An 11,176-nucleotide genomic window follows, 5' to 3' on the forward strand; every position below is an offset into this window, starting at 1 on the left:
GAATTTGGGTAGCCAATATCTTCCCCAATGTCTTTGTCCAATTTCATTGCTAGTAGCTAGCAAAAACCATCAATTCAAAGCTACATTGCTAGTAGCTAGCAAAAACCATCAATTCAAAGCTACAAAGCCACCAACTTGCATTTTGTACTCGCTAAGCTCCACGTCTTAAATATAAGAGCCTATTATCATGGTATAAATATAAAAACATAATTTTTAAATGTATATGAAAGCATGTACTATGGTGAATTTTTCAAGAATTATGTCTTATATGCTAACATGTTATGTATTTGTATCAATTCGGCTTTAAACCCCACTCAATATATATGTTTGTGTGTTGTGTATTTTGTGTTAGTTTGACTTTAAAAGCCACTCAGTATATATATATTTGTGTGTGTGCATGTGTGTGTGCGTGTGCGTGAAATAGCCCTAGTTTTGTCCTTGTTTTGTAAAATAGCCCCTAGTTTTGTCCTTGTTATTGTTGATACAAGCCCCTATGGGGACTAAATGAGTTCTCTATTAAATTTTGTCAACTTTTAGAGAAGTAGACAATAGGTTTTTAGTGAGCTCATTGAGCCCATTTTTTTAAGAAAGTGTCAACTCTGGCTGTGCACATGGGCTATGCACACGCATGCCAAAATGTTAGATTTTTGAACAATGATGGTGGAAATTAAAGCCACATGTGTGGAGCTGCAATCAATGCTTTGTGAGCTAGTTTTGGCAAGGCTGTTTCGAGCTTGTTTTGGTTGTTGTAGGACTATTTTTTGGGGATTTCAAGATGGTTCATGACTTCATGTGTGGCCAGACCAGCCTACGCACAAAGGATCGATTGCTTTGGCCACCACACCAGGTGACCATGGATGATGCCACTGCCACAATCACAAGTCGAACAACCCATCTGCTAGTTGTTTGTGTGCAATCCCAAGTGACCATAGTTTGGCGCTTTTGTTGGCTAGAATGCCTAAAGGAGAACTTAAGTAGCTAATATCTTCAAACTATCTTGGGATAATTTTATTATTAACAATAGTAAGCGAAACTCGAAAATTGTTAGTTCAAAGTTGTAAAAACCACCAGCTTGCATGTTGTACTTGCTAATACAAGCCCCTCTAAATGAGGTCCCCAAAGGGTCTCTTGCGGTTGCTTGCAATGCATCATTCCAACCCTAGTGTGAATAGGCTCAAGTACGAGCGTGTTTGCATGACCATTAATTTTTAGGAGCCAAGCACTAATTTTGTAGCAATGATGTTTTTATTCTTGGTTACCATGCACAAAATGATTAAGCAACATCTAGGGGTCCTCACACATGTACAAAAATAGGTTTTGCTGAGTTTCATATGCTTTCTCACTCTTTGTCATAATTTTGGCACACATTCTAGTACAAAACCCGAGATTGTTGCCGGTAACCTTCAGTTTCAACCACCAAGAGGCCATGAAAGAGGGCCACTTCTTTGCCATTAGTCACCTTGAGTTTCAACCACCAAAAAGCCATGAAGAGCTTTGTTGGATGTTTGGCAATAATTATTGACATTTCACCAATAGTGTAGGCTTGGCGTGAACATGCCCTAAATTGATGTGTATTTTTAGTGACTACACTATGGAACTAGGTTCTCCATTCCTAGTAGTTCTAAGGTAGAGTTCCCACAAAAGGCTTCGTTAAAACGAAGCCTTTTGTGGGAAAACGAAGCCCCCTTTAATTAATTCATACAACTAAGGAAGTCTCCGACCTTTCAACTCTGTCAAAATTAGCGGAGTTGGATTTTTAGTTCAAAACGAGGACTCAAGCTCCTTTAAATATGCAAATGAAGATGAAACACTACACATTTCTCCTTCATTTAATGCATTGCAAGAAGGGGCTTCGGTTTAATTGTGCCCCCATAAACGAAACCCGTGTGGGAACTCCCCCTAGTTTGTGTGTTAAGAAAAAAGAGAGAGAGGTTTTTTATCCCTTGCTTTCCACTACTCATGAATGTCAATGTGGGAGTCGTCCCCACTCTCTCTGCAGGTCAGCCTTGTCTCTGTCACCTCTTTTGTTAGTCTCTCCTAATCATGGAAGCCCACTTGTCACACGGTGCACCGTCTCTCTCTCTCTCTCTCCCCCCCCCCGCCCCCCCCATTTATCAGCCATTATGACAACTCCAACTGGCAACAAGTTAGTACCTAACCCCTCCCCCAAACTTTTTGCTTATTACCACTCACACAACGGCACACATCTGTCTATCTATAATCTATGTTCTGTTGGTGTGGCCAAGGATCCTTTCTCAATCAAGCTGTTTCTCTCTCCAGGAACAGAGGAGAGGGGCATTAATAATCCACGAAAGCCCAAGTTGGGCTTTGGGTCTGCAGGTTTCTCCTTTTCTGCGGCTTTCATTAAATTTCACCACGCTGATTAATACTTGGAGTCTGGACTTGGCTGGCCACACAAACACCCAGTGCCCACCTCTGTGACTAGTACGCAGCCTCTTTCCCTCTTTCTGGGTCTCCCAGATCCTTTGGGTCTCTCCCCTTATATAGCTTACGCAGTTAATGCTTCTCGTTTTTCTTTCCTTCACGAGCTCCACGTTTCCTGAGCATTTAATTCCATCAACAGCACAAGATCCATCGAACGGCCTGCATCATCTTGTTGGCAAAAGGTCCGTAGCTTGCTCTTGCTTTTGGTTTTCCATAAACAAACATGCTAACCTCGGATCCCACATAATATTGTCGGGCATCTCTTGATGGAATCGGTGCGACAAGAAGCTGCGCGCTCCGATCTCTTGGACGGAATTCCTATTCTGTTGATAAAATACTAGATACATGTGTAATATCGTTACACTCTCGCTATAGTGCTACTGCGATCGTGCTTGCTTGGCCTGTGGTTCATCAACCGGCCTAGCTGCAGTATCTGGCCACTCATCACCATGGCAACAACTCTACCTCCTAGCTGATTTATTAACCTGTAGATATCGCACTCGCACACTTGGAATTGCATCATGTGGTCGTCGAGGCTAATTACTGCTGGCCGATGCCTGCATGAGTACTCACGCCGGAGTAGTTCTGTGCAGGCGTTTGACGACGTACTGGAAGGCGAATCAAAACGAAAAACAAATGTCGGTTCCCTGCATGCCCTCACAAACGAAAGTCCCTCCTGGATTCCGGTTCCACCCCACCGACGAGGAGCTGGTGGATTACTACCTCAAGAAGAAAGTTGAATCTCAGAGAATAGATTTGGATGTCATTCGTGAAATCGACCTCTACAAAATGGAGCCGTGGGATCTTCAAGGTATTTCATGCGCCTCAGCTGCTGATCCAGCTTTCACTGTTTTCATTTCAATTATTCTTGTCACCTATCGTAGTATTTACAAACAACAACGCCTGCACATATGCAAGACGTCCGATCATCATGATAGCTGGCTTCTCTTTCGGACGACCCTTGCCTTTCATCTCCATGTTCCCCAACTAACTCAGCAAGCAACATCATAAACAGACATATTCCCAAACATCTATGAGCCTTTAAACTCTTCTTTGATCACACGAGTCGAGGCATAGTTGCAGTCAAGCACCAGCTTATTATATGGGTAATAATACCATCACACAAATTGTCCTGCCATGTACTCTCCCCCCAAGAACAAACTCCACAACTCCTCCTCCTAGTCCTCTTCTTATAAAGGCGTGCACCAAATCACAGTCTTTAGTTGATGCTAATCATTTGGAAGGCTGGATCCACCCTTAAATTCTTACATTCAAATCAACAATACTGTCGCTCCAATCAAATGAAGACCTTACTTGCTTACATTCTCACTTCTTGCGCATGCTGGAGGCATATCTGTGCATATGCTACTCTGTCAGTCAATGTCAATCAATGCTATAGGGCATAGCAACCATTAGCCACGATTCAACCATTTAGCCTTAGGTAAAAGATACTAGGTTTGAATTTACCCTTAAGGTAAAAGGTACTAGGTTTGAATTTACCCCGGTGGCTGCAATTTGACACTAGATTGATTGACTTGACAATTGACTTAAGAATAAAGACTTTCAATTCTGTTTTTTCCTTAACATCTTTGATGTAAGTAAACACCTAAATCATACATGTTATTAACTTGATATTCCTTGTAGTATCAAGTATGTGGAGAAGAGCTTTGAGCTTGATGTTATGAAAAGACCTTCTACCTGGAAAAGTACAAGTAATTTGGATTTAAATTACAATGATTTTTGGTCCATTTATGATTTTTTTTCGACATTTTTCACTTGAACATAAACTTAGGAAGGACAATTTTTTGCTTTTCTAACGCTGTCAGTTGACCATATCATTAGACTAGAGCCTATAGAAGCATCATGAGGACTGAACAAGGCAAAACAAGGTGTACTTTTAAGATAAGTCTATATTGACTTAATGATGTTGAGCTTATATCATGAAGTTCAACAATGCCACTTTTGATACTTCTCCTCATCACATGTTAGCCTTTAGAAGTAAGCGTTTAAACATGTTGTGGTACTAAATTTAAGTACCAATCTGCGCTTTGTAGATCAAAATTTCTTGAGTTCTAAAGCTTGCAAGTCATTGTCCCCTTAAAGCATGTAATTGATTGGGGCTTGACAATAAGTGTCTATTGTCACTTTTAAATCAAATTAGAGCCTGGTCTAGGTGGAAGAATATCTAGGCTCACTTTGAACCTGATTTGAGAACATTCTTACTACGTAGAAGTGATTCATATACTAAAAGGGCCAAACACCTTGTAGAAGTCTTTGAGATCTTGCAAGAATATACCTTATCGAGATCAACCGGTAAAATTTTGGAAAAAGCCCTAGATAGCACGTATATTTAGAGGGAAAAAATTCACTACCAGAAGTCACTTTTTAAAGATCCAAAGCTTACTAGTCCTTGTGCTCTAAAGTTGTGGAATTGATTTGTGCTCATTAACTACTATAAAATCTTGTTTAAAAAATTAGAGCTTGGTTTAGGTGGAAGAATATTGTAGGGTCATTTTGAACCCAATTTGAGGGCATCCTTTGTGGAAGTCATTCATATAATGCAAGAGTTATTGTTTGCTGCAGAATTCATATTTTGCAAGAATCTTTTACCCTATGAAATTTGTAAAGAATAATGGGTACACTATTTGAAAACCCTAGAAAACACATATATTTAGAGTGTACTAATTTCATATACTTTACTATTACTATAAGCTGATTTGATATTATGTACAAGCTTAGGGTTGTGATCACGCTTTCATTATAGCATAATCATCATTAATTATATCAATGCAGTGAAAATAGCACAAGCACCAATGATAACACATTGATAAGATGTAGGTTCATGCTTTTTCAAAATGTAGGCTTACACCAATCAAAACCATGTTAACACTCTAACATAATTTTAGGCCGTTCCTCTCTCCCCCTCCCCCCCCCCCCCCCCCCCCCCCCCCTTCTTTTGTGCAATATAATCACCTCTTATTCCTCCTTTGTTGCACCCTTCTTTTCTTCTACAATTTAAATTTATGTAAGCCCAAGCTGGGAAAGCCTTCTTTCATATCTTTCAATATTTTATATCAACAACACTAAAGCTTTCAATATATTTATATCTACAATGCTAAAGCTTAGAACTATTTTCACTATAATGCTAGATATTATTTAAAAGGACAAGCTTGATTATCTTCTCTTTTCTTTTTAATTGGAACTTTATATTTGCAGATTATATGCCAAACTAATTTTGCAAAGTACTTATATGATCTATATTTATATGCATATAACATAATTCTAACTATTACAACTTTTTAGGTTTTTTATTCATACATTTGCTCAAGAAAAGGGATGCTTTCTAATATTATTATATTGTAAGAATTAATATCGATTACATAAAATACTATCAGGTTACATTGGTTATATGCACTAGGGGTATTGGAATATGTACTAGAATGCTAGCAATTCATGTTTACTAAGGAGTTGTGATTCCCTTTCTCCAATACCATTTGAACTCAACAAGTTGAAATGTTTATTATTGAGGATTACTAACCCACCTACAAGGTGTCCATAAATTTATATATACCTTTCCATTATCCTCCCATTTTTTTTCCCAAACTTATGCACTTTTATAAATGTTTTATCAACTAAATTTCTAATATAGCTGCCTAATCTTTACAGATAATGTATTCTTTGTCAATAAGTGTATATATGTTGAAATATTTAAAAGTCTTCAATCTCTTCTTTAGATTCTCTTGCTCATTTAGTTTTTTTTTTATTAACATGATTTCAAATTGGGACAAGGTTATAATCCAAGGATCTCTTTAATAATAAGGTCTTTAGCTCAAAGAACATTTCACTTTCTAAAAAATTTGTTAGACTGTGTTTTGAGAGAGAGAGAGAGAGAGAGAGAGAGAGAGAGAGAGAGCGTTATATGAGAAGAAATACATCACAAACATGAGAAAAACAAACAAGATTTAGTATCTGTAATTTCTTGAGTGTCGTGTGAAAGTACTATGGTTGACAAAAAGCGGAGGAGAAGTTACCTTTTTATCTTGTAAGTTTCGTCCAACCATAATGGTTCGATGCTAATAAACAGAAATGTTGGCTCTGGGAGCGGGGTGCAGAAAGATGCAGGATAGGCTCAACGGATCAGGATGATTGGTATTTCTTCAGCCACAAGGATAAGAAGTACCCCACGGGCACCCGGACAAATAGGGCCACGGCTGCTGGGTTTTGGAAGGCCACGGGAAGGGACAAGGCCATCTACAGCAAGCACGTTAATAAGCAGCTGGTGGGGATGAGGAAGACTCTGGTGTTCTACCGTGGGCGGGCGCCCAACGGCCAGAAGACGGACTGGATCATGCACGAATACAGGCTGGAGAATTGCGAGAATGCATCCCAAACAAGCGTACTAAGCTCCCTCATTTTCAATTATTTACTGGTACCGGCCTGCTGCTAACCCTTGCTTTGGCTACAAACACTGATCATCATGAGGCTTTGTTTACTGCAGGAAGAAGGGTGGGCGGTCTGCCGGGTGTTCAAGAAGAGAAACCCCTGCAACATCAAGGCGCTGCTGCATGAGATGGATCATCCGATGGGAGGTTGCTGCTTTGATGATCAGATGTCTTTCCTTGCAGACTGCCTAGACTCTGATTCTAAGCATGCAGAGAACATCATGGGCGGGCTGATGAATCCGGAGGAAGATCCCATGTACCATTTCTTCAACCATGGGCCTGGCGCAGGCCTGCACCATCATAACAACGTTGGAGATTTCTCGTGCAAGCAGGAGCTGGACCAGCTCGCAGATTACCACCCCTCCCACGTCGACCCCTTCATGCAGCTGCCCCATCTAGAAAGCCCCAAGATCACTGCCCCCTGCTTCAATACCAGCAATGTTGCCCATCTGATTAATGCTTCGTCCTCCTCAAATTATGTAAGCCATGTGAGAACCCTCAATCTCCAGCTTGAAAATCATGCAGCCGCTGCAGCCATGATCAGGTCAGACCAAAAACTCATCAATCCTTTGTGTGCTCTGGCCGAGAATGCCAATTTGTTCATTCACATGGGCGCCAACCCCTTGATCCATAATGCTAATATAGCCGCTGCTGCAGCTGCCAATGCTCTAGTGCTTGGAATTAGTAAAGAGGAGCAAATGACAGACTGGCGCGCCTTGGATAGACTCGTTGCTTCTCAACTCAGCCAGGATGACATCCCCAAAGAGATCAGCTTCACCTCTGGTTATAGCATCGTCGCTGATGAGCAGAGTTTGATTAATTCCCACCAACAGCAGCAACAGCAGCAGGCCAACTACAACCTCTGCAGCAATGACATCGACCTCTTGGCCAAGCGAGATTTGGGTACAAAGCCATTATACCCACAAATATAGCTAATCGTCTAACCGTCTAGATTTGGGTACAGATATAGCGACCCATCCAATCATCTAATATGGGCTGTTCAAGCAAACAAAGCCTTATTAATCCAACAATACGTTTGCCCACCCAACCTCAGCTCGACCTTCAAGGCTGCATGTGATGGAACACGTACACATGAGCTACAATATCAGCGCATATACTGACTTGGCAACTCAAAACATCTGTTACTGTAAATTACATACTGTTAACACCCTATATTTCACTTACGTACAATTGCAAATAACCGCAGCAGCTCACTATAAAATAGATACGTCTGATTTATTTTTCTTTAAGCTAAATTTAATTAGTAACTGTCCTAGATGAACTTGTAATGTTTTTCCTTTAAGACTGTAAAATAGATACATCCATACTTGCTGTACGTACAGAAATTGAACATAATGGTGTACACACTATACGCCCGCCTGTGCAAGATTCAATGAGGACCATCATATAATGGGGATGCCCAACAATTGTTCACACCTGCGAGTGGTTCTTTTGTCTTCGATCCCTACAAGACCTTGCAACATTTTTGTCAAAAGGGCACGCCGTCTTCTAGATTCCTCGCTTTTGCCACACCCATGACCCTTGGACCTTTAAAAAAAAAAAGGGTGGCAAACTTATGTTGTAAACCCTAAGAAAACGATGGAGGATTGAGTATCTCTCTCTCGCGCGCGCACACACACGTACACAAACCCATGGCCCTTATGTAGCTCGGTTCGTAAGGCATTGCAGCACACAAACCCATGGCCCTTATGTAGCTCGGTTCGTAAGGCATTGCAGTCTTAAGCAACTATCCTATATTAACATGTACCATCTATGTGCATGCGTGCGTGTGTGTGCATGCACGTGTGTGGGGAGAGAGAGAGAGAGAGTGTGTTGATTTCCACTTGTGCCTGCACAAAGGAATCATCCAAGTAAGCATAAGTTAACATTTGAGTCATATGTGTTGACTTGATCTATTTCTAGAACCACCTTCAATTCTAAATCACCATCTATGAAAATAATCTCTAGCCGTGCAAAAGTTTATGCTCATTTCTTACATTAAGAGAGTTCAAATACCACATGCAAAAGAGATTTATAGATATTTTGAAAACTACTTTGTAAGTATATAGGATTCTAGGTTTCGAGTTATGTTCATATTAGAATCAAATCTAAAATGTCTAGAGCTACTAATATATTGTCCAAAGAAGCGATATATTGATCCAAAGAGTATGCACAAATAAGCGACATAGCATGATGATAGAAGGTGCAAGAAACGGCATTGTCTTTGTCAAAGCTTGCTATATACTTTTGGATAAACTAACACACAATTATAAGCAACATAGCATGAGCTTAGAAGCAAGAAAACACATCTTGTTAATTTCTCAAAACTTGGAAGCAAGACAACATGTCTTATTTGTCAAAACTTAGTTTACATCTTAGGCATACATATTAAGATGTATTTACGTGGACAAATTCCTCGCAAATGGTACATAAAATTGTTAAAATGAGTTGGAATATATAGCTCTAAAACATAAAATTGTAAAAATGAGTTGGAATATATAGCTCTAAAAGATCTGAGTACCTCTACATTTATTTTGAGGGGTTCACCTACAAAAATGTAAGATTGTACATGAGTTCAAAGAAAGGAATGTTTTTGGCATGGAGTTACATAAACATTCCACATTGATAACAAGATTTTAAATTGGAAGAAGTGAAAAGTCTAAAGTTTGGTTAAAAAAGAACCAATTTTGTTAGCACAAAAATTATAAGCAATTTAAGTAGCTCCAAATTACAAAAATTAGTGTGTTTTATAACTAAAATGTGTCCATATAGGTTCTTAGGCTTTGAATGCATTAAACATGTTATGTAGGGTTTTCTAATAATGAATGCAAAACGGGCCCTCCCTCCCCTCTTTGCCAAAAATTCCCTCTCAACCCCCCACTAGACTATTCTTTCTTTAACATGCTTTTGAAGAATATATAATGCAAGATATTTCAACTAGGAATCTTACAAGGAAAAAGAAGAAAGCATACGGTGAGCTAGCTAAGAGGGCACAATCTTAAGAGATTCCCTACACATTACTAACGAACAAAGAGTTCTAAGCCCATATTACATGTTTTTAGGCATTAGGGTGTACTTATAATATCTTTGATAATTATGCACATGTGTTGAAAACTTGCGCTTTAACTCATGCCCATACCAAAGTTAGCTAAAACACACACCTAGAATATATCGTCTTGAATATGCATGTATGCACTCTCTTATACACACCTAGAATATACCGTCTTGAATATGCATGTATGCACTCTCTTATACACACATTGCTAATACACATTTTTGTTCATGTAGTGACACCCCACAAGGAATGTAAAAGTTTATATTGTGTAGGATACTAGAATGTGCTTTTTGACTCTCAAAAACCGCACAAAGCTAGAGGCCAAGGCTCAACATTTTGATGATAAAATCCTCATCAAAAACATTGGAATATAAATGCCATAATTGTCGGTGCTAATAAAAGTTTGGCTACGAAGTATTTATTTCATAAAACAATTAAAAAGCCATCGGATGTAGCTTGGATGTGTAGTATGCAGAGATGCATGCGTTATCTTTAAAGATACGAGTCGGTTGACCCGTGCTCCGTACTTTGCTACCTCCAAATTCAAATTCTACCCCAACCTCCTCAAACCAAACGCCCAAATTCGTGCCACATGGCATCTTTGTGAAACTCTTCCTTAAGATAATAATATAGAGAAAGACAACCAAACATTTCATATCCATTGTTAAACAAACTCTCTAAAAAGAAAGTACCAAAACAATTCAGGTTGTTCCTTTTATTAAGGATGTGTTACTAATTAGCCTTTCAAGGGGGTTGGGGTTGTTAAGTTAAAAGTTTTGTAATTACATAAATAAAGTCACATCAACAAATGTATTTTAATGCCTTACAAATTCACTTTTTTCATAAGTTTACGAAGCCTAATTATATTTATAGGTGATGGATTTAATTAATGCCATTTGAACTTTGAAGACACATGTTTTGAAAATAAAGTGAACCCCATGAACGTTGACCAGATATAATTTACAAATTCTCGAGTAATTCATAAACAAGAAAGGAGTTTTTGCAAATGATCCTCCCTTCTAGGGCTAACATTTGAAGGCCTAGTGTACATAAACTAGCTTGACCTTCAAAGTTAACTAAATATGTACGTTTATGTGTAAATTTTGGAGGAAGTTCCAAAATAGTGGCCACCCTGTTTTTCTAATGTGCATTCTGTAGTAGGGCATTGATGACCTTTGAAGGCTTCAAATTTTAGGGCTGATCCCCTCGTCTAATTCCCCCTTTACTTTTTTTC

The 11,176-nt window shown here is 39.1% G+C and overlaps 1 protein-coding gene across 6 annotated transcripts; it reads left to right on the top strand.

Moving 5' to 3' along the window:
* Positions 1-2,160: 2,160 nt before the first annotated feature.
* Positions 2,161-8,071, top strand: LOC147641500 (NAC domain-containing protein 105-like). Of its 6 annotated transcripts, XM_086783714.1 has the most exons (5): positions 2,161-2,627; positions 3,039-3,256; positions 6,558-6,841; positions 6,944-7,431; positions 7,545-7,722. In XM_086783714.1, the coding sequence occupies exons 1-5, from the start codon at positions 2,521-2,523 to the stop codon at positions 7,570-7,572; spliced, it is 1,125 nt and encodes a 374-aa protein (XP_086639840.1). In that variant the 5' UTR covers positions 2,161-2,520; the 3' UTR covers positions 7,573-7,722. The 6 variants fall into 6 exon arrangements, with proteins under 6 accessions (XP_086639840.1, XP_086639627.1, XP_086639550.1 ...); XM_086783501.1 differs by having other exon boundaries at positions 3,029-3,256; positions 6,944-8,071; XM_086783424.1 differs by having other exon boundaries at positions 6,944-8,071.
* Positions 8,072-11,176: the final 3,105 nt, after the last annotated feature.

The sequence above is a fragment of the Cibotium barometz genome, chromosome 1 (genome assembly GCF_041138505.1).
Source record: "Cibotium barometz isolate CiBa-2024 chromosome 1, ASM4113850v1, whole genome shotgun sequence".
NCBI classification, from domain to species: Eukaryota; Viridiplantae; Streptophyta; class Polypodiopsida; order Cyatheales; family Cibotiaceae; genus Cibotium; species Cibotium barometz.